At 47.3% G+C, this 24,293-nt stretch overlaps 1 protein-coding gene and 1 non-coding gene across 2 annotated transcripts; one reads left to right on the top strand and one right to left on the bottom strand.

The window, feature by feature from the left end:
• Positions 1-1,294: 1,294 nt before the first annotated feature.
• On the top strand, positions 1,295-17,386 carry KIR3DL1 (killer cell immunoglobulin-like receptor, three domains, long cytoplasmic tail, 1). The gene is given in 9 exon segments (NM_001105154.1): positions 1,295-1,340; positions 1,898-1,933; positions 2,680-2,958; positions 4,422-4,721; positions 6,300-6,593; positions 9,769-9,819; positions 16,491-16,595; positions 17,056-17,108; positions 17,208-17,386. Coding segments are annotated over 9 exon segments (1,329 nt in total). The 5' UTR covers positions 1,295-1,306; the 3' UTR covers positions 17,385-17,386.
• A 2,230-nt stretch (positions 17,387-19,616) lies between these two features.
• On the bottom strand, positions 19,617-19,723 carry LOC112206467 (U6 spliceosomal RNA). Its single transcript, XR_002940831.2, has one exon. It is a non-coding gene; the product is annotated as a U6 spliceosomal RNA (small nuclear RNA).
• Positions 19,724-24,293: the final 4,570 nt, after the last annotated feature.

The following is a 24,293-nucleotide window of genomic DNA, read 5'->3' on the forward strand; positions in this document are numbered from 1 at the left end:
TCTCAATTTTAAATATAAAACATAAAAAATTACAATAACAAGATAAAATAAACAAGTGTTTTATAGTGTGAGAATACATTTAGGTTTATTTTTCTCTATGTGTAACCCTTGGGCCCATGTTATTTATTGAGAAGACATTCTATTCCACCTTAAACCACATGGCAGCCTTTGTCAACTATAAAGGGACTGTGTGTACACGGATGTATTTTAGACACTGTTTTCTGCTCAGTGGCTCTCTCTCTGTCCACTCTCCTGAGAATGCTGCATCTTATGCAACCTTATACAACCCCTAAAATTTGGTAGCTGGAATCCTCTAGTTTTTTATTATAGGCTGTTTGCTGTGCTTTTTTTATTTTTCTTGAGGCAGAGTCTCGCTCTATTGCCCAGGCTGGAGTGCAGTGGCACGATCTCGGCTCACTCGCCTCCCAGGTTCAAGGGATTCCATGCCTCAGCCTCTTGAATAGCTGGCATTGCAGGTGCCTGCTACCAGGCATGGCTAATTTTTGTATTTTTAGCAGAGACATGGTTTCACTATATTGGCCAGGCTGGTCTCAAACTCCTGACCTCGGTTGATCGCCCACCTCAGCTTCCAAAATGCTGGGGAAATTGATTTTCTATAGCAATATGTTACTGGATATTTCTGTAAATTTTAAAATGAGGGAGGCAGAGAGACAGAGAGAGAGCAAACCATGAGTTGGGACTCTGGAATCTTGGGTCATGAGACAAATTCTAGATAAAACTACAAAAATCCAGAATTTACATGTTGTGATTTTTGCTGATAAATTACAATTCTAAGATTGTAAATAATTGCATAATCCTTCTCTGGAAGTTTAAATCATTTAAACTGGTTCTGCTGTAATACTAGAAATACAAGCATGAACAATTCTAATGGTTTATTAGTCACAATGACTCGGAAAACATTAATAATACCTATTAGATATTTTGCATATTACACATGAGGAAGAGTTTGAATCTCCAATAAAAACAATAAAAATTCATGAAAAGTCTTTCACGTTAGCACAGATTTTAGTCATCTCGTGTTCGGGAGGTTGGATCTGAGACGTGTTTTGAGTTGGTCATAGTGAAGGACACCTGGTGTCAATTCTAGTGAGAACAATTTCCAGGAAGCCATGTTCCGCTCTTGAGCGAGCACCCACTGGGCCTCATGCAAGGTAGAAAGAGCCTGCGTACGTCACCCTCCCATGATGTGGTCAACATGTAAACTGCATGGGCAGGGCGCCAAATAACATCCTGTGCGCTGCTGAGCTGAGCTGGGGCGCAGCCGCCTGTCTGCACCGGCAGCACCATGTCGCTCATGGTCGTCAGCATGGCGTGTGTTGGTGAGTCCTGGAAGGGAATAGAGGGAGGGAGCGCTGGGGTGAAGATCTGAATCTGGAGGTAAAGATATGGGCCTAGAGGTGGAGTTATGGGCCTGGAAGTTGAGTTATGGGCCTGAAGTGGAGATCTGGGCCTGGAGTGGAGATATGATCCTGGAGTGGAGATCTGGGCCTGGGGTGGAGTTACAGGCCTGGAGCAGAGATACAAGCCTGGAGTGGAGATATGGGCCAGGAGTGGAGATCTGGGCCTGGAGTAGAGACATCAGCCTGGAGTGGAGATATGGGTCTGGAGTGGAGATAGGGGCCTGGAGTGGAGATAGGGGCCTGGAGTGGAGATCTGGGCCTGTTGTGTAGATCTAGGCCTGGAGGTGGAGATCTGGGCCTGGAGGCTGGGTCTCTGCACAGCCGAGATCCTTGTTCCTGGGGGCAGGTAGGCACTGGGGATGAGTTTCCCTTCAGCCCAGCAAGGGCCTGGCTGCCAAGACGCACAGTGCAGTGGGGGCAGCAGGGTGCCCTGGTTTGCCTGCAGATGGATCGTCCATCATGATCTTTCTTTCCAGGGTTCTTCTTGCTGCAGAGGGCCTGTCCACACATGGGTGAGTCCTTCCCCATATCTTAGGGTGTCATCTCCCCACATAAGAGGATTTTCCTGAAGTGGGAGGGAAGTCCTGTCGGGGAGTCTCTCATAAACTAGGAAGAGGGGACCCTGGGGTGCTCGGCCCACAGTTCTGACCTCGCCCTCCCCGGCCTTTCTTTCCCTTTCCTGAGTCAAGCCCTGTGAAGACTGGGGTGAGACTGGGGTGCTCCAAGCTGGGGTGTGCAGGGAGGAAGTGGTGTCAGCAGCAGAGAAAGAGAGGGAAGCAGTACTAGGAACAGCAGGTCCTCTGAGGACAAAGGTGTAACTCACACCCTCCAGCGTTTCCGTGACGGTAGGGGCTGCAGTGTGGCTGCTGTCATTCTACCAGAAGAGGTGGGGAAACCACAGCCATGGCCCTGACATTCCAAATCCTCTGATGGGGGCTCAGTTCATGAATTGGCTGATATTCCATTCACATAGGACATGCCCTCCATGCCGTGTCTACTTTGTGTTGTTTTATGTGAGTAATTTTGCAGTATTAAAATCTAGTAGGAGTCACTTATTCAGCACTTGCTTAAAGTTCTCAGCTGACACTTTTGTTGTAGGGAGATGACATGTCTATGCGGGGTGGGTCCTTCTTGTAGCCCTGGGCACCCAGGTGTGGTAGGAGCCTTAGAAAGTGGAAATGGGAGAATCTTCTGAGCACAGGGAGGGAGGGGTGGCTCCACATCCTCCTCTCTAAGGCAGTGCCTCCTTCTCCCCCAGGTGGTCACGACAAACCCTTCCTGTCTGCCTGGTCCAGTGCTGTGGTGCCTCGAGGAGGACATGTGACTCTTCGGTGTCACTATCGTGGTGGGTTTAACAATTTCATGCTGTACAAAGAAGACAGAATCCACGTTCCCATCGGCAGAATATTCCAGGAGAGCTTCAACATGAGCCCTGTGACCACAGCACATGCAGGGAACTACACATGTCGGGGTTCACACCCACACTCCCCCACTGGGTGGTCGGCACCCAGCAACCCCGTGGTGATCATGGTCACAGGTCAGAGGCTTTCTGTCTGGGCTTCTCACTGTCCCACCTCCTGAATCCCAGAGCTTCTGGTGGGGGTGTCCCTCAGGGTCCCATCACCCAGGCCCCATCTGTATTTGGGGTCAAGGGGGATTGAATACAGGGAAATGGGCGCTGTGGTGGAAAGAATAACTGTCCCCAATGATGGCTACATTGTAATCCCTGGAGCCTGTCACTATTTACGTTATAGGGCAGGGGACTGAAGGGGAAGGTGGAACTCAGGTTGTTGATGAGTTGACCTTGAGATGGGGAGACAGCCTGGACTGTCCCGGTGGGCTCAGTGTAATCACAAGGGTCCACATGAGAGGAGGAGGAAGAGGGGAGTGGGGATTAGAGCAGTGTAGTGGGAGGGAGACGCTATCAGCCACTGCGGGCTTTGAAGGTGGAGGAAGGCCACTAGTCACAGAATGCAGGTGGCCTCTAAGGGCTGGAGAAGTCAAGAGAACTGATTCGCTGATTCTCCAGAGGGAACGCAGCCCTGTAGACGCCTTGATTTCAGCACAGGGAGAACTGGATCCAATTTCTGTCTCTAGAAGTGGAAGGGGTCAGTGTGTTCTCTCCCGCCGCCATGTTTGTGGTAATTTTCTGCAGCAGCAACAGGAAACCAACACAGGAACCCAGGTCAAGGACAAGTTAGGAAACCAAACAAGGACAGCCAGGTGTGGTGGTGGGCACAAGTAATCCAATGACTGGGGAGGCTGAGGCAAGAGAATCACTTGAACTGGGGAGGCAGAGGTTTCAGTGAGCCAAGACAACACCACTACACTCCAGCCTGGGTGAAAAAGTGACTGTCTCAAAAATAAATTAATTAATCAATTAATTAAAGAAACCAAACAAGGAGAAGGTTGGCTACCCTGAGATCAGCAAGGGCAGGATGCTGATGCCACCACCAGGCTCCATCCACATAGGAAGGGGTTGATGCTCCTGGAACCAGCACCAGGGGCCACCCTATGGAAGCTGGGGCCATGGAGAAGGCACACACATGGCAGGAGAGGCTCACAATCCCCATCAGGAACAGGGTGTGTGGTCACTGATGTCTGTCTTACTGATGAGTTGATACCTCCTGCCAGAGACTCCAATTTGTTCAAAAGAGATTGATTCAGGCTGCTAAGAGCCTGGACATGCAGCCTGTCCTCTTCCACCCCCACATAGACAGCAGGAAAGAGATTAGTGGGAAACAGATACAACAGCCCAAGAGATGAGGCTCTCTTCACAGTGGCAAGGGAGTCAGGGGCTACTGGAGACAGAGGGACAGAGAAGAGGGAGGAAGACAGATGGAGGCACCTGCACCAGGGGATATGGGCACAGAAAAGACATGGAGATGCAGAGAGGGAGGAGAGAGACAGACACGGGGAGGGGAACCCTCACTCATTCCAGGTGCCATGGATGGGATGATAAAGAGAGATGCCTTCTAAACTCACAACTTCTCTTTCTAGGAAACCACAGAAAACCTTCCCTCCTGGCCCACCCAGGTCCCCTGGTGAGATCAGGAGAGACAGTCATCCTGCAATGTTGGTCAGATGTCATGTTTGAGCACTTCTTTCTGCACAGAGAGGGGATCTCTCAGGACCCCTCACGCCTCGTTGGACAGATCCATGATGGGGTCTCCAAGGCCAATTTCTCCATCGGTCCCATGATGCTTGCCCTTGCAGGGACCTACAGATGCTACGGTTCTGTTACTCACACCCCCTATCAGTTGTCAGCTCCCAGTGATCCCCTGGACATCATGGTCACAGGTGAGGGTGTCTAGACATTGTTCTCATTGTCACTGGGACACAGAGTGAATGATCCAGGACTTGGAACCCCCAGGTGGTCATGAGGAAGATAAGTGTGGGATTCTTATGGAAAGAGAGTGACTTGGTGAGGTCTGTACCAACAGAGACAGAGAAACAGGAGACATAAGTACAGAACAGGTGTCATAACAGGGGACAGACACAGGGGCCATACAGGGAGGTAGAAAAGAGAGAAAGAGGTAAAGGAGACACTCAGACAGACAGACATGTCCCAGAGAGAGGTGTCCTTCCATGCTGACTTTGCTCACAGACCTGGCACAGGTTAGAAGTTTCATTTCTGTTTTACCTCCACAAAGTGTTTCTACCAGAAGAAACCAAGGACACCCATATTTCTGACCTGAGTTGGGCCCTGTGGCCTCAGGCCTTGTGCCACCTACAGGTGCCGTGTTTATTCTGACACCTCTGCCTTCCATGCAATGGAGAGTAATCGTCTCAGGATATCATGGCCCCAGAACACCAACCCCTGTATGCTGTGTGAACTTGGGGTCCCCAGACTGGATTCTGAGGCTCACATTCCAAATAATCCCACATATGATAGGATCGCTGAGAGACACAGAGAAAAATCAGGGACACCAAAAAGCAAAGACATAAACACACACAAAATGAGCCAGAAGAAGGAGATTAAGAGATTCACAGACACATAAAAAGAAAGAAAAGAGGGCAGAGTGGAGAGAATGATGGAAGGGAGGAGAGAAAAGCCCCAAAATCAGAACCCTGAGGGAGGGACACAAAGACAGAGAAAGATAAAGATGTGGGGATGGATTGCAGAGATTCCAAATAGAACTAGAGAGACCGAGAGGCAGAGAAAGACAAGGAGATGGAGAGAGAGAGATGATAGATGGATAGATAGATGTAGATAGATGATAAATAGGTAGATGATAGATAATGGATTGGTTATAGATACATAGATGATGACTGATAGATGATACATAGAGATGATGATGATGACGATGATGATGATAGACACATAGATATATACAGAGATGATACATAAATAGAGACAGAGAGGCAGACAGAGAGGTAATAGAGAGAGAGAGACAGATGATACATATATAGATAATAGATGATTGATGGATAGACAGACAGACAATTGATAGAGAGATAGATAAGTGATACATAAATATAGATGATAGATAATTTGTAGATAGACACAAAATAGATAAATAGATAGATCGATAGATAATAGATAGAAATGTGCAGAAAGTTATGAACAAGACAGAAAGTGAGAGACTCAAAATTAAAGAAAAAGGAAGATCAAGTCAACCAATCCAAGGAGGGTCAGAGAGAATAAAACAATCCAAAAAGGGAAAACATACCTCAGGGTGGGGAAGTGAGGTCATAGACCTAGAGAGACAGAAAAGGTAGAAGGAGGAAATAGATATGAAGAGAGATGGGGTGGAGGGTGAGAGAGAGAGAGAGAGCATTAGGCCATAGAGCAGGGGAGTGAGTTCTCAGCTCAGGTGTGAGGGGAGTTGTGACAAGGAAGAACCTCCCTGAGGAAACTGCGTCTTCTCCTTCCAGGTCTATATGAGAAACCTTCTCTCTCAGCCCAGCCGGGCCCCACAGTTCAGGCAGGAGAGAATGTGACCTTGTCCTGCAGCTCCCGGAGATCCTATGACATGTACCATCTATTCAGGGAGGGGGAGGCCCATGAATGTAGGCTCCGTGCAGTGCGCAAGGTCAACAGAACATTCCAGGCAGACTTTCCTCTGGGCCCTGCCACCCACAGAGGGACCTACAGATGCTTCGGCTCTTTCCGTCACTCTCCCTACGAGTGGTCAGACCCGAGTGACCCACTGCTTGTTTCTGTCACAGGTGAGAAAAGCCCATATCTCTCTCATGTGCTATGATCCTAAATCCTTAGCTAAGGAGCTTCCTGCTGATGATGGAGAGAAGCATGGACAGATGCAGAGAGAAGACGCAGCATGGGTGTGAGGGCGGGGTCAGGGTACAGGATGGCAGACAGGGCACCTCCAAACCCTCCTTCATGGCCTGCATGGAGGCCTCCGATCAGGGCTCCAGGCACCCAGGCAGATGGAGAAAGCAGTCAGGACAGACCCAAAGAAGGGGAGACTGGGCTTAGTTTGGGGAGATCAGAGCTTCCCTCAGCCCCTCAATCTTACCCATTTCCCAGAAGCCCATCATGGCCTCTCACCCACACAGAGAGATATCATCACCAGCAACCCCTACACCCTTTTCTTTTCATTTTCAAAAATATTTATTGAGGTTAAATGTAACTATATAATTTACCACCTTTACCATTTTTAAAAGTAAAATCTAGTGGTCATAAATACCTTTATATGCTGGGTGTGGTGGTTCACGGTTGTAATCTCCGCACTTTGAGAGGCCAAGGAAGGTGGATCATTTAAGATCAGGAACTCGAGATCACCCTGGCCAACATGTGGGAAATTCATCTTTACTAAACAGACAAGAAAAATTAGCCAAGCATGCCGGCATGCACCTGTAGTCCTAGCTACTTGGGAGGCTGAGGCAGGAGAAGCACTTAAACCCAGGAGGCAGAGGTTGCACTGAGCCGAGATCATGCCACTGCACTGCAGCCTGGGAGACAGAGAGAGACTCTGTTTCTAAATAAATAAATACATCTATATTCTTTTTTTTGTTACCCTCCACCCTTCCCTTCCTGGCCTCTGGTATCCACCATTCTATTCTCTACCTTCATGAGATCCACCTTTTATCTCCTGCATGTGGGTGAGAAATGGGAATCTTTGTAATGACCTCCAGTTCCATCCATGTGGCTGCAAATGACAGGATGTTATTGTTTCTATGGATGAGTAGTCTCCACCGTGTGTGTGTACCACAGTTCTCTATCCACTCACCCACTGATGGGCAGGTAGGTTGACTCCACATCTTGGCTACTGTGAACAGTGCTGGAACAGTCATATGAGTGCAGATATCACTTCAATACACTGATGTCCTTTCCTTTGGATATAAACCCAGTAGTGAAATTGCTGGATACTATGAAAGTTCTCTTTTTTTTTTTTTTTTCTTTTTTGAGAAAGAGTTTCCCTCCTTAGTCCAAGCTGGAGTCAAAGTGGTGCGACCTTGGCTCATTGCAACCTCTGCCTCCTGGGTTCAAATGATTGTCCTGACTCAGCCTCCCTAGTAGCTGTGATTACAGGTGCACGCCACCATGCCTGGCTAATTTTTGTATTTTTTAGCACTGACGGGATTTCCCAATTTTGGCCAGGCTGCTCTCAAACTCCTGACCTCAAGTGAGGTGCCTGCCTCGGTTTCCCAAAGTGCTGAAATTACAGGCATAAGCCACTATGCCTATCCTCTTTTTAGTTTTTTAAAGAATTTCCATAATTTTCTCCATAATAGTTGTACAAATATACACTCCTACCAACAGGGTACCAGCGTTCTCCTTTCTCTACCATCTTGCCAGCACTTGTTTTGCCTGTCTTGCAGATAAAAGCCATTTTATTTTACTTTATTTTATTTTATTTATTTATTTATGTTGAGATGAAGTTTCGCTCATACTCGCCCAGGCTGGAGTGCAATGGTGTGATCTCGGCTCACTGCAACCTCCGCCTCCCGCGTTCAAGTGATTCTCCTGCCTCAGCCTCCCAAGTAGCTGGGATTACAGGCATGTGCCACCACGCCCGGCTAATTTTTGTATGTTTGGTAGAGACGTAGTTTCTCCATGTTGGTGAGGCTGGTCTCCCGACCTCAGGTGATCCGCCCACCTCCGCCTCCCAAAGTGCTGGAATTACAGGCGTGAGCCACCGGCCTAAAAGGCATTTTAATGGGATGAGATGAAAACTCATCGCGATTTTAATTTACACTTCTGTGATGATGAGTGATGCTGAGCACTTTTTCATATACGTGATCGCCATTTGTATGTTTTGTTTGTGGAGAAATGTCTCCTCATGTCTTTTGCTCATTTTTTAATTAAATTGTTTTGAGTTGTTTGAGCTTCTTATATTTCTAGTTATTAATCCCATCTCAGGTGAATAGTTTGCAAATATTTGCTCCTATTTTGTGGGTTGTCTCTTCACTTTCTTGGTTTATCTTTTGTGGTGTAGAAGTTGCTTGGTTTGATGTAAGCCTAATGGTCTATTTTTTGCTTTGATTACTTGTGCTTTGAAGGTTTTAAACAAAATGTCTTTCCTCAGACAAATGACTTCCCCATTATTTTCTTCTACATGTTTCATAGGTTCAGGCCTTAGACTCATGTTTTTAATCCATTTTCATTTGATTTTTGTGTATGGTGACAGGTAGAGGTGCAGTTTTATTCCTCTGCATGTAGATATCCAGTTTTCCCCACACCATTTATTGAAAAGACTGTCCTTTCCTGATTGTAAGTTCTCGGCACCTTTGTCAAAGTCCATTAAATGGGCTGGGCGTGGTGGCTCACACCTGCAGTTCCAGCACTTTGGGAGGCCGAGGCGGGTGGATCACCTAAAGCCAGGAGTTCAAGACCAGGCTGGCGAACAGAGTGAAACCTCATCTCTACTAAAAATACAAAAATTACCTGAGCATGGTGATCAGTGCCTGTAATACCACTACTCGGGAGTTTGAAGCAAGAGAATTGCTTGAATCCAGGAAGTGGAGGTTGCATTGAGCTGAGATTGCACCTCTGCACTCCAGCCTGCATGACAGAGCAAGATTCCATCACATACACACACAAAAAAGCCATTGGATGTAAATGCATGGATTATATCTGTGTTCTCCATTCTGTTCCATTTTTTATGTGCCTTTCTTTATGCCAATGTCATGCTGTTTTGCTTACTACAGCTCTGTAACATATTTCTAAGTCAGGTAGTGTGATGCTCCTGTTTTCTCTTTATACCTTGAAGTCTCAAGACAGTGGGCATCACACACAAAAATTATGGAGAAGAGGATCCCAAGACTCCCAGAGTCCAACATTAGATAACAGAGTGTTGGCCATGAACCAACCTCAAAGATTTCCATTGAGTAGAGGACAAGCACCCTCATTTCCTCACATCTCTCCTGTCCCATGTTCTAGGAAACCCTTCAAGTAGTTGGCCTTCACCCACAGAACCAAGCTCCAAATCTGGTGAGTAAAGGACCCCTCTTATCTCTGCTTTTGGAAACCTGGGGAGGTGGAAGCCTTGGATGCAAGTGTTGGCTCAAACCTCCCAGCTCTGTGAATGAGGGCCTGTCTTCCACCATCTCGGAACTCCAGACACTCCAATAGTGAAATGGATCTAGGGCCACCAAAGGGCTCAGTGAAGTCTCTTAATCTTTAATTTTCTGCAGCTGAGACCTCCTACAAGCTAGAAGAATAATTGCAAATCTGACATCCTTCTCAGGAAAAATGCAGTGTTTTTTCTGCCTGCATTCCTTACTAGAGGACAAATTCCTGCGGGCTTGAAAGAGGGAAGGGAAGGGAACATCTGATGAGGGTGGGTGTTTTAGAGAAGTTCCACTTGCCCAGGAATGAATTACTGTTGGTCATGAGGCAACCCTGGCTGACTCAGCAGAGCAAGAGCCTTGCTGTAACAGAGAACAGAGCTCATGCACGCACACTTCGACTCACTGACTCATTCAGCCACGGCCCCATGCTCAGGCTGTGCAGTGTGGGACCTTTTCCTATTGTTGCCATAACAAATTTCCACAAGATTCGTGGGTGAAAACAAAACAGTTATTTAATTATCTTACAGTGCTGTAGCTCAAAGTATGAAGTGCATCTCACTGGGCTAAAATCAAGGTGACAGCAAGGCTGCCTTCCCTCTGAGGGTTCCAGGCAAGAATCTGCTTCTCACTTGTCCCAGCTTCTAGAGGCTCCCACATTCCTTGGCTCCTGGTCCCCTTCCTCCTTCCTCAAAACCCACAAAGGCTGGTCACATCTCACATGGCATCACTCAGACCCTTCTTCCTTACCACACCTCTTTCTCTGAATGCTGCTCTCCCTTCTTCCCCTTCTTTTGAAAACTTGGGGATTCTATTGGGTTCACCAAGATGAAAATCCATCATAATCTCCCGGAAATCATCCAGGATACCCTCCTTTTAAGTTCAGCTGATTAGCAACCGTAATTCCATCTGCAATCTTCATTCCTCCTTCCATGTAAAATAACATATTCACAAGCTATGGAGGCTAGGACAGGGACATTTCTGGGGTGGGGTGGCATTCTTCTTCCACAAATAGTAAACAAGATGCATTTACCCTCTGTTCTTGGGGCACTGATATTGCAGATGGTTAAATGGGAGGGCAGAAAATGTATGCACAAGTGGACCAATAAATGAATGATCTATTGAGAAGCATCTGTGCATGAAATCTATTTATTTATGTATTTACCTACTTATTTATTGAGACGGAGTCTTGCTCTGTCATCCAGGCTAGAGTGCAGTGGCATGATCTCGGCTCAATGCAACCTCCACCTCCTGGGTTGAACTGATCTCCTCCCTCAGCCTCTCCAGTAGCTGGGATTACAGACCACAACCACCAAGCCCGGCTAACTCTTTTTGCATATTTTCTGTAGAGAGGATGTTCCACCATGTTGGCCAGGCTGGTCTCAAATTCCCAACCTCAAGTGATCCAATAGCCTCTGCCTCCCAACCCGCTGGGGTAAGAGGCATGAGCCACGGGTCCAAGCCAAATTTTCAAATCAATAATAGATAATGCTGAGTGTATTATTTCAGGTGACAGAGAAGTTCTCACTAATCAGATATTTGTGACATTAATGAAAAACACGGATTGAACCCCTGAAAGATTGGCGGAAGGATTTTCCACACACAGCTGTCAGCCGTGAAGGCACAAATGTGAAAACAATCTGATGTTGAAGGAAGAGGCTCTGCCTGAAATGCTGGGAATGAGATGGGGAGAATGACAAGACGACTGTGGAGAGATGGAGAGCACACTGGGTACACAGGAAACTAAGGAGGAACAAGGAGTGTGTGTTTTATACTCACAGCCCTTGGATTCACCTCAGGGTAACCAGGAATCCCTACGTGATTAATAGTGACTGACATGAAAATAAGGGAGGCCCAGGTGCATAACTGGAATCTAGGAGATCGTGGAAAAGGCAATTCCCGCCCCACTGGTGAAATGTGGTGCTGATTTAGACCCTAAGTGGATGAAGTAGATGGATATAAGATATGCTTGTGAGGTAGAATCATTGGCTGGAAAGGCTCGCTGGGTTTGATTTCTCCTGGTAGTTTAATCCTCGCTTCACCAACTTATTTCTGAGATTTATTTCTCCTGCATCTAAATCAATACCTGGCAGAGGAGGGAGAGCTAGATGAGGGGTGGTGCAAACGAAGGGACCTAGTATAGCATAATATACAAGGCTGTGAACGGTGGCTCACGCCTGTAACCCAGCACTTCAGGAGGCCAACGCGGGTGGATCACATGAAGTCAGGAGTTCGAGACCAGCCTGGCCAACATGGAGAAACCCTATCTCTACTAAAAATACAAAAATTAAGCAGGCATGATGGTGGTGCATGACTATAATCCCAGCTACTCTGGAGGATGAAGCAGGAGAATGACTTCAGCCCTGGAGGCAGAGGTTGCAGTGAGTGGAGATCGCGTCACTGCACACCAGCCTGGGTGACACAGGGATACTCTGTCTCAAAAAAATAAAAATAAAAAATACATAAATATAATATAACATACACAAATGATGCAGGCACCTGAATTCCAATCATCATTTTTCTATTTCTCTATAATTACTTCTTTGGTCCTTTATCTTATCCATTAGAAAATCAGCCTAAAACCTCTTCCGTATTTGGCTTTCTGTGAACATGAGATCATATGGAAAATATGAAAGCCCCCTGAACCCACCAGCACAGGCCCTGAAATAGGGAAAGTGCTCTGTTCATCACAAGAAACTTTCCCCCTCACCCAAATCCCCCACCTCACCCCTACTTCCAATCACCTGTGGAGATACAGATAGACCATGGGGAGGTAAACGCTAATACTCCTTGGAGTGAGTTCAGATCTTGGAATCAGAGATCAGCACCAGCACTAGCTCCTGCTCCCCTTTCCTACTAATTCACAGGAGGACAGGTGGTTTTGAAGCAATAGATGGTGGAGGGGGTGGTCCTTCCCCCAGCCTCTCAGGTGGAACAGCAGCCTAACATGTGTCTCGTGAGATCACAAAGAGTAGCACGTTTCACATGGGCTTCATCATTATTTCCTGGCTGTTCGACATAAGAGAATTCTACTTTGCTTTTCTGATCTTGATTTCATTTTTGTGTCCTTTTCTTGGAGAAGGTAATTTGAGTCAAGAGGGTTGTGGATGTAGAAACTGTAAAGCACATTCACTGTGTATCAGTCCCAGTCCAGTCTTCCCAGAGAAGACTCTAAACACCTCCTGGACTGCACCTGGGCCTATGCCAATTCCTATCACTCACCGTCACTCCAGGGAGACAGAACACACAGAGAATACGTTACATAGGCAGGTTCATTACTAACAGATAAGCAGCGAGTGACAACTGAAGCCTACATTTCAATGTGAGCCAGTCCCTCAAGGCTCAGAAAAGCTGCTCGGGACATATGGAGTCACCTCATTTGCAGTGTAGCTGGGGGAAGCCAGAAAATAGCCCAGCCTGGGTTTTGTACCCTGGAGCCACAGGAAGCACTCAGCTAAAGCACTGCATGACATCCTCCTCCAGGAAGAACAGGAAGACAGCCCAGCCTGTTCTGAGACGTTCCTCCTGATCTCAGGACGTTGCTGTCTTAGTCCATTTTTGTTGCTCTAAAGGAACACTTGAGCCTGGGTAACTTCTTTTTTTTTTTTTTTTTTTTTGTGTAGTGCTTCTGATGAGCTTTTTTTTTAAATTTTATTATTATTATACTTTAAGTTTTAGGGTACATGTGCACAATGTGCAGGTTAGTTACATATGTATACATGTGCCATGCTGGTGTGCTGCACCCATCAACTTGTCATTTAGCATTAGGTATATCTCCTAATGCTATCCCTCCCCCCTCCCCCACCCCACAACAGTCCCCAGAGTGTGATGTTCCCCTTCCTGTGTCCATGTGTTCTCATTGTTCAATTCCCACCTATGAGTGAGAACATGCAGTGTTTGGATTTTTGTCCTTGTGATAGTTTACTGAGAATGATGATTTCCAATTTCATCCATGTCCCTACAAAGGACATGAACTCATCATTTTTTATGGCTGCATAGTATTCCATGGTGTATATGTGCCACATTTTCTTCATCCAGTCTATCATTGTTGGACATTTGGGTTGGTTCCAAGTCTTTGCTATTGTGAATAGTGCCGCAATAAACATACGTGTGCATGTGTCTTTATGGCAGCATGATTTATAGTCCTTTGGGTATATACCCAGTAATGGGATGGCTGGGTCAAATGGTATTTCAAGCTCTAGATCCCTGAGGAATTGCCACACTGACTTCCACAATGGTTGAACTAGTTTACAGTCCCATCAACAGTGTAAAAGTGTTCCTATTTCTCCACATCCTCTCCAGCACCTGTTGTTTCCTGACTTTTTAATGATTGCCATTCTAACTGGTGTGAGATGGTATCTCATTGTGGTTTTGATTTGCATTTCTCTGATGGCCAGTCATGGTGAGCATTTTTTCATGTGTTTTTTGGCTGCATAAATGTCTTCTTTTGAGAAGTGTCTGTTCATGTCCTTCGCCCACTTTTTGATAGGGTTGTTTGCTTTTTTCTTGTAAATTCGTTTGGGTTCATTGTAGATTCTGGATATTAGCCCTTTGTCAGATGAGTAGGTTGCGAAAATTTTCTCTCATTTTGTAGGTTGTCTGTTCACTCTGATGGTAGTTTCTTTTGCTGTGCAGAAGCTCTTTAGTTTAATTAGATCCCATTTGTCAATTTTGGCTTTTGTTGCCATTGCTTTTGGTGTTTTAGACATGAAGTCCTTGTCCATGCCTATGTCCTGAATGGTAATGCCTAGGTTTTCTTCTAGGGTTTTTATGGTTTTAGGTCTAACGTTTAAGTCTTTAATCCATCTCGAATTAATTTTTGTATAAGGTGTAAGGAAGGGATCCAGTTTCAGCTTTCTACCTATGGCTAGCCAGTTTTCCCAGCACCATTTATTAAATAGGGAATCCTTTCCCCATTGCTTGTTTTTCTCAGGTTTGTCAAAGATCAGATAGTTGTAGATATGTGGCATTATTTCTGAGGGCTCTATTCTGTTCCATTTATCTATATCTGTGTTTTGGTACCAGTACCATGCTGTTTTGGTTACTGTAGCCTTGTAGTATAGTTTGAAGTCAGGCAGCATGATGCCTCCAGCTTTGTTCTTTTGGCTTAGGATTGACTTGGCGATGCTGGCTCTTTTTTGGTTCCATATGAACTTTAAGGTAGTTTTTTCCAATTCTGTGAAGAAAGTCATTGGTAGCTTGATGGGGATGGCATTGAATCTATAAATTACCTTGGGCAGTATGGCCATTTTCACGATATTGATTCTTCCTACCCATGAGCATGGAATGTTCTTCCATTTCTTTGTATCCTCTTTTATTTCATTGAGCAGTGGTTTGTAGTTCTCCTTGAAAAGGTCCTTCACGTCCCTTGTAAATTGGATTCCTAGGTATTTTATTCTTTTTGAAGCAATTGTGAATGGGAGTTCACTCATGATTTGGCTCTCTGTTTGTCTGTTATTGGTATATAAGAATGCTTGTGATTGTTGTACATTGATTTTGTATCCTGAGACTTTGTAGAAGTTGCTTATCAGCTTAAGGAGATTTTGGGCTGAGACAATGGGGTTTTCTAGATATACAATCATGTCATCTGCAAACAGGGACAATTTGACTTCCTCTTTTCCTAATTGAATACCCTTTATTTCCTTCTCCTGCCTAATTGCCCTGGTCAGAACTTCCAACACTATGTTGAATAGGAGTGGTGAGAGAGGGCATCCCTGTCTTGTGCCAGTTTTCAAAGGGAATGTTTCCAGTTTTTGCCCATTCAGTATGATACTGGCTGTGGGTTTGTCATAGATGGCTCTTATTATTTTGAGATACGTCCCATCAATACCTAATTTATTGAGAGTTTTTAGCATGAAGGTTGTTGAATTTTGTCAAAGGCCTTTTCTGCATCTATTGAGATAATCGTGTGGTTTTTGTCTTTGGTTCTGTTTATATGATGGATTACATTTATTGATTTGCATATATTGAACCAGCCTTGCATCCCAGAGCCTGGGTAACTTCTAGAGAAAACAGATTTGTTTGCCTCACAGTTCTGCAGACTGTACTGGAAGCATGGCACCAGCATCGGTTTCCTGTGATGGCCTCAGGCTGCTCCCACTCTGGGAGAAGGGAAGGAGGGTCTGTCTGTGCAGAGACCACAGAGATCACACGGCAAGAGAGGGAGAAAGGGGGAGGGCGAGCGATGGAGCTTCCAAGCTCTTTTTAACAACCAGCTCTCCAGGAACTAATAGAGGGGGAACTTGCTAACCCCATCATGTGGGGCAGCATTAATCTATTCATGATGGATCCACCTCCATGACTCAAACACCTTCCCATAGGCCCAAACTTCCACACTGGGGGTTAAATTTCAATATTTCAGTGTGAGGTTTCAAAGGGTCAAACATCTAAACTAAAGCAGCTGTATCCTCAGCACATTCTATGGTTTCTATGAGAGCTGTAACTGAGAAAGCAGGAGAAAGCTGGGTCTCCTGCCATCACGCTGCTTGTCCTAAGGAGATGTTCCATGTGGTTACCTGTCAATCAAGAAATGAGACAATCCATAAAGAAGAACTGCTATGATTAGCTTCTTATTGGATACCCATCTTCCTCCAGGTATCCGCAGACACCTGCACATTCTGATTGGGACCTCAGTGGTCATCATCCTCTTCATCATCATCCTCTTCTTTCTCCTTCATCGCTGGTGCTCCAACAAAAAGAGTAAGTCTCACGAAGCAGAGGCCAGAGAGCTCAGTGCCGTGTGGGGAAGCAGGATGGGAGCAGGCACGTGTGTGTTCCTCACTGGCAAGATGGTCCCTGGCCCAAGGCAGGAGCCACAGAGGCAGGGATTTCTAGAGAGAGCACCAGACAACCTGCCCCTGCCTTCAGCTCACAGACCATTGCCTGGTTCTGAACTGTATCCTCACATCCCCTGCAGCCACTGACATCCAGAAGGTTCCATGACAGGCAGAAAGTGGGAGACAGAATCAATGGGATGCCAATTGAGAGCACTTCATGGGATGGGGTCTTGAACTCAGAGAGATAGAATGTCTGAGTCTGGATGTTGGCAGCTGAAGAGCCTCAGGCACCTACAGCCTCCCCCTGTGGGTTGGTGTCTGCCCATGAAATGAGGACCCAGAAGGGCCCTCCGAGTGGTTTTGAAGACTTCCGTCTCCTACAGATGCTGCTGTAATGGACCAAGAGCCTGCGGGGGACAGAACAGTGAATAGGCAGGTAGGTCCTCCTCAGCCCAGCCTCACGGATACAGTCTTATCCCTAATAGTCCTGAAAAATGTGAGCACCCTCCCTCACTCAGCATTTCCCTCTCTCCAGGACTCTGATGAACAAGACCCTCAGGAGGTGACATACGCACAGTTGGATCACTGCGTTTTCATACAGAGAAAAATTGGTCGCCCTTCTCAGAGGCCCAAGACACCCCTAACAGATACCAGCGTGTACACGGAACTTCCAAATGCTGAGCCCAGATCCAAAGTTGTCTCCTGCCCACGAGCACCACAGTCAGGCCTTGAGGGGGTTTTCTAGGGAGACAACAGCCCGGTCTCAAAACCAGGTTGCCAGATCCAATGTACCAGCAGCTGGAATCTGAAGGCATCAGTCTTCATCTTAGGGGATCGCTCTTCCTCACACCACGAATCTGAACATGCCTCTCTCTTGCTTACAAATGCCTAAGGTCGCCACTGCCTGCTGCAGAGAAAACAGACTCCTTTGCTTAGCCCACAAGTATCTATTTCACTTGACCCCTGCCCACCTCTCCAACCTAACTGGCTTACTTCCTAGTCTACTTGAGGCTGCAATCACACTGAGGAACTCACAATTCCAAACATGCAAGAGGCTCCCTCTTAACACGGCACTTAGACACGTGCTGTTCCACCTTCCCTCATGCCGTTCCACCTCCCCTCAGACTATCTTTCAGCCTTCTGTCATCAGTAAAATTTATAAATTTTTTTTATAACTTCAATGTAGCTCTCTCCTCTTCAAATAAACATGTCTGCCCTCATGGTTTTGGTAATGTGACTCTTTATTCACTGAGAGTTTCCAGTGTTATCATTACTATGTCCATATAACCTCATCTGTTCTCCACTGGTTTCTCACCCCTGGACTCTGAGCTTCTGGAAGCAGGGTGGAGCCTCATTTGTCTCTGGGACTCCAATTTCCATCCAAAGATGCAGCACGTAGGAGGTTCCAAGGATCGTGAATCAGATGAACAAGTGATATTCTTACTCTCTGCAGACCTGGAAAGCTGGCAGAGTCATTCCAAGATGAAACATTTGTAGAGTCATAGGCCTTGTTAGTCTCATCTCCACGGGGACACATGTCAACGCATCATCTTTCATACTATAAATATACAGTCGCTCCTCCATATCTGTGGGGTTTACAGGTGTTTATTGAACCAAATATAAATCAAAAATATTCAGAGAAAAAATCCACAAAGTTCCAAAAAGCAAAACTATATGGTATGGACACAAGTGAGGTGGTGTGTAGGCTGTATCAGGAATTATAAGTAATCTAGAGATGATTTCATGTATACAGGAGGATGTGCATGGGTTATAGGCAAACGCTGTGCCATTTCATGCAAGAGGCTTGAACACCTGCAGATTTTGGTGTCTGGTAGGGAGGGGGGTTTCCTGGAACCAATCACCCATGAATAGTGAAGGACAACTGTATATAATTTTCATTCATCAATTTTAGAAATAAATCATCAAAATGTATGATAAGATAAAAAATAAGCAGTGTTTTTATGGTGTGAAAATAACCTTAGATTTATTTTTTCCTACCTTTAACCCTCTGGTCCAGTGTTATTTATTGAGAAGACATTCTATTCCACCTTAACCCGCATGGCAGCCTCTGTCAACTATAAAGGGACTGTGTGTACACAGATGTATTTTACACACTCTTTTCTGCTCAGTGGCTCTCTGTGTCCACTCTCATGAGGATGCTGCACTTTATGTAGCCTTATAGAACCCCTTAAAATTTGGCAGCCTGAATCCTCTAATTTCTCCTTCCTCTTTAAGATTGCCATTATTATTATTATTGGCTATTTGCTTTTCCATGTAAATTCGTAATCATTTTTCTCATTTCCACCAAAAACAATGCTTGTAATTTTGTTGTGACTCCCTTACATCCACAGATAAGTTCTGTCCTATAGAAACACAATGCAAACCACATGCATTCTTTCAAACTTGCTAGTATCCAAATTAAAAAGCTAACAAGAAACAGACAAAATTAATTTAAGTTAACCCAATGGACCCAAAATATTATTAACCCAACAGACCCAAAATATTAACCTAATAGATCCAAAATATTATTTTATTATCCAAGTAGACTCAAAATATTATCATTTCAACATGTAATCGTGTGTCATCTTGGAAAATATCAGATCCCTGTCTAGGTGGGCAAAGATTTTTCTTCGTAATATCTCATTTCCACATTTCCACTTGGCACAGAAACTGCCCCCAAGGCTCAGGATAATAAGATGCAGTAGGAATGGGTAGACGTATCTGGAGGAAAATGACTGAATGAAATTGAGACATCAGAGTCTGGGGAACTCACTAGAACTACAGGGACAGTGTGGGGGAGGGAATTGGGAGATGTTGATCAAAGGATACAAAGTTTCAGGTATTCAGGAGGAATGGGTCTGAAGATCTCTTGTACAGCTTTGCCACTATGGTTGACAATACTGTACTCTATACTTGAAATTTACCAGGAGAGTAGATTTTTTTTAAAAATACGGAACGCTTCACGAATTTGCGTATCATTCTTGCGCAGGGGCCATGCTAGTTTTCTCTGTATCGTTCCAATTTTAGTATATGTGCTGCCGAGGCAAGCACGGGAGAGTAGATTTTTTTTTTTTTTTTTTTGAGCTGGAGTCTTGCTCTGTCACCCAGGCTGGAGTGCAGTGGCGCGATCTCGGCTCACTGCAAGCTCCGCCTCCAGGGTTCACACCATTCTCCTGCCTCAGCCTCCCGAGTAGCTGGGACTACAGGCGCCCGCTACCATGCCCGGGTAATTTTTGGTATTTTTAGTAGAGACGGGGTTTCACTGTGTTAGCCAGGATGGTCTCGATCTCCTGACCTCGTGATCCGCCTGCCTCGGCCTCCCAAAGTGCTGGGATTACAGGCGTGAGCCACCACGCCCGGCTGGGAGAGTAGATCTTAAGGGTCCTCACCACAAAAAAAAAAAAAAGAAAGAAAGAAAGAAAGAAAAAGAAACCATAGGCTGGGCGCGGTGGCTCACGCCTGTAATCCCAGCACTTTGGGAGGCCAAGATGGGCAGATCACTTGAGGTCAGGAGTTCAAGACCAGCATGGCCAACATGGTGAAACCCTGTCTCTACTAAAAATACAAACATTAGCCAGGCGTGGTGACACAAGCCTGTAATCCCAGCTACTAAGGAGGCTGAGGCACGAGAATCACTTGAACATGGGAGCGGAGGTTGCAGTGAGCCAAGATGGCACCACTGCACTCTAGCCTGGGGGACAGAGTAAGAATTCCTCTCAAAACAAAAAAAAATGAAACAATAACCCTGCGAGATGATGGATATGTTAACTAGCTTGACTATGATGATCATGTCACCATGTATACATACATCAAAACATCAAGTGTAATACACCTTAAATATATACAGTTTCCATTTGTCAATCATATCTCAATAAAGCTAAAACAAACCTCTAAGTTTCAACTTTATTTTCAGAAAGCTGTGCCATGCTTACCTCAGTGCCTAAGTATACTCTAATTCATGGAAATGGCCTTTAAAACTGCAGAGAGTGGCTGGGTGCAGTGGCTCACGCCTATAATCCCAGCACTTTGGGAGGCGGAGGTGGGCAGATCATGAGGTCAGGAGTTCGAGATCAGCCTGGCCAACACGGTGAAACCCTGACTCTACTAAAAATACAAAAAATAGCTGGGCATGGTGGCAAGCGCCTGTAAATCTGAGATACTCAGGAGGCTGAGACAGGAGAATCGTTTGAACTGGGGAGGCAGAGGTTGCAGTGAGCCGAGATCCTGCCATTGCACTCCAGCCTGGGAAACAGGGTGAGACTCCATCTCAAAAAAAAAAAAAATACTGCAGACAGTTAAGGCCCCCACTGGACACTCTCCGGTACCTCTGACGTCAGTGGATAGAGAAGCAGCTCCCCTTCTTCTTCCTCGAAACAAAGGCCTCCTTCCTTCTTAGGCATTTGAGACACATTCTCCACACAGGTGCAGCTGAGCACTGTAAAGTCCCACTGAGGGTTGAAGGTCCTCACTGCCAGTCACAGTTCGGTCCCACTGAGGGTTGAAGGTCCCCACTGCCAGTCACAGTTCGGTTCCACTGAGGGTTGAGGGTCTCCACTGCCAGTCACACTTCGGTCCCACTGAGGGTTGAGAGTCTCCACTGCCACTCACAGTTCGGTCCCACTGAGGGTTGAAGGTCCCCACTGCCAGTCACAGTTCGGTCTCACTGAGGGTTGAAGGTCCCCACTGCCAGTCACAGTTTGGTCCCACTGAGGGTTGAAGGTCCCCATGCCAGTCACAGTTTGGTCCCACTGAGGGTTGAAGGTCCCCATGCCAGTCACAGTTTGGTCCCACTGAGGGTTGAGAGTCTCCACTGCCAGTCACAGTTCGGTCCCACTGAGGGTTGAAGGTCCCCACTGCCAGTCACAGTTCGGTCCCACTGAGGGTTGAAGGTCTCCACTGCCAGTCACAGTTTAGTCCCACTGAGGGTTGAAGGTCCCCATGCCAGTCACAGTTCAGTCCCACTGAGGGCTGAGGGTCTCCACTGCCAGTCACAGTTTAGTCCCACTGAGGGTTGAGAGTCTCCACTGCCAGTCACAGTTCGGTCCCACTGAGGGTTGAAGGTCCCCACTGCCAGTCACACTTCGGTCCCACTGAGGGTTGAAGGTCCCCACTGCCAGTCACAGTTCGGTTCCACTGAGAGTTGAAGGTCCCCACTGCCAGTCACAGTTCGGTCCCACTGAGGGTTGAAGGTCCCCACCGCCAGTCACAGTTCAGTCCTACTGAGGGTTGAGAGTCTCCACTGCCAGTCACAGTTCAGTCCTACTGAGGGTTGAATGTCCCCACTGCCAGTCACAGTTCGGTCCCACTGAGGGTTGAAGGTCCCCACCGGCAGTCACAGTTTGGTCCCACTGAGGGTTGAGAGTCTCCACCGCAAGTCACACTTTACCCACTGAGGCTTGAGGGTCTCCACTGCCAGTCACAGTTTAGTCCCACTGAGGGTGGAGGGTCTCCACTGCCAGTCACAGTTTAGTCCCACTGAGATTTGAAGGTCCGCACTGCCAGTCACAGTTCAGTCCTACTGAGGGTTGAGAGTCTCCACTGCCAGTCACAGTTCAGTCCTACTGAGGGTTGAATGTCCCCACTGCCAGTCACTCTTCGGTCCCACTGAGGGTTGAAGGTCCCCACTGCCAGTCACAGTTTAGTCCCACTGAGGGTTGAAGGTCCCCACCGCCAGTCACAGTTTAGTCCCACTGAGGGTTGAGAGTCTCCACTGCCAGTCACAGTTCGGCCCCACTGAGGGTAGAAGGTCCCCACTGCCAGTCACAGTTCGCTCCCACTGAGGGTTGAAGGTCCCCATGCTAGTCACAGTTCGGTCCCACTGAGGGTTGAGAGTCTCCACTGCCAGTCACAGTTTAGTCCCACTGAGGGTTGAAGGTCTCCACTGCCAGTCACAGTTTGGTCCCACTGAGGGTTGAAGGTCCCCACCGCCAGTCACAGTTTAGTCCCACTGAGGGTTGAGGGTCTCCACTGCCAGTCACAGTTCGGTCCCACTGAGGGTTGAAGGTCCCCACTGCCAGTCACAGTTCGGTCCCACTGAGGGTTGAAGGTCCCCACCGCCAGTCACAGTTCAGTCCCACTGAGGGTTGAGAGTCTCCACTGCCAGTCACAGTTCGCTCCCACTGAGGGTTGAAGGTCCCCATGCCAGTCACAGTTCAGTCCCACTGAGGGTTGAAGGTCCCCACTGCCAGTCACAGTTCGGTCCCACTGAGGGTTGAAGGTCCCCACCGCCAGTCACAGTTCAGTCCCACTGAGGGTTGAGAGTCTCCACTGCCAGTCACAGTTCGCTCCCACTGAGGGTTGAAGGTCCCCATGCCAGTCACACTTCGGTCCCACTGAGGGTTGAAGGTCCCCACTGCCAGTCACAGTTTAGTCCCACTGAGGGTTGAGAGTCTCCACTGCCAGTCACAGTTCGCTCCCACTGAGGGTTGAAGGTCCCCACCACCAGTCACAGTTTAGTCCCACTGAGGGTTGAGAGTCTCCACTGCCAGTCACAGTTCGGTCCCACTGAGGGTTGAGAGTCTCCACTGCCAGTCACAGTTTAGTCCCACTGAGGGTTGAGGGTCTCCACTGCCAGTCACAGTTCGGTCCCACTGAGGGTTGAAGGTACCCACTGCCAGTCACAGTTCGCTCCCACTGAGGGTTGAAGATCCCCACTGCCAGTCACAGTTCGGTCCCACTGAGGGTTGAGAGTCACCACTGCCAGTCACAATTCGGTCCCACTGAGGGTTGAAGGTCCCCACCGCCAGTCACAGTTTAGTCCCACTGAGGGTTGAGGGTCTCCACTGCCAGTCACAGTTCGGTCCCACTGAGGGTTGAAGGTCCCCACCGCGAGTCACAGTTTAGTCCCACTGAGGGTTGAGGGTCTCCACTGCCAGTCACAGTTTAGTCCCACTGAGGGTTGAGGGTCTCCACTGCCACTCACAGTTCGGTCCCACTGAGGGTTGAGGGTCTCCACTGCCAGTCACAGTTTAGTCCCACTGAGGTTTGAAGGTCCCCACTGCCAGTCACAGTTTAGTCCCACTGAGGGTTGAAGGTCCCCAGTGCCAGTCACAGTTTAGTCCCACTGAGGATTGAGGGTCTCCACTGCCAGTCACAGTTTAGTCCCACTGAGGTTTGAAGGTCCCCACTGCCAGTCACAGTTCGGTCCCACTGAGGGTTGAGAGTCTCCACTGCCAGTCACAGTTCAGTGCCACTGAGGGTTGAAGGTCCCCACCGCCAGTCACAGTTCGGTCCCACTGAGGGTTGAAGGTCCCCACTGCCAGTCACAGTTCGGTCCGACTGAGGGTTGAAGGTCCCCACTGCCAGTCACAGTTCGGTCCGACTGAGGGTTGAAGGTCTCCACTGCCAGTCACAGTTCAGTCCCACTGAGGGTTGAAGGTCTCCACTGCCAGTCACAGTTCGGTCCCACTGAGGGTTGAGAGTCTCCACTGCCAGTCACAGTTCGGTCCCACTGAGGGTTGAGAGTCTCCACTGCCAGTCACCGTTCGGTCCCACTGAGGGTTGAGAGTCTCCACTGCCAGTCACAGTTCAGTCCCACTGAGGTTTGAAGGTCCCCATGCCAGTCACAGTTTAGTCCCACTGAGGGTTGAGGGTCTCCACCGCCAGTCACAGATCGGTCCCA

The sequence above is a fragment of the Pan troglodytes genome, chromosome 20 (assembly GCF_028858775.2).
Source record: "Pan troglodytes isolate AG18354 chromosome 20, NHGRI_mPanTro3-v2.0_pri, whole genome shotgun sequence".
Taxonomy (NCBI): Eukaryota; Metazoa; Chordata; class Mammalia; order Primates; family Hominidae; genus Pan; species Pan troglodytes.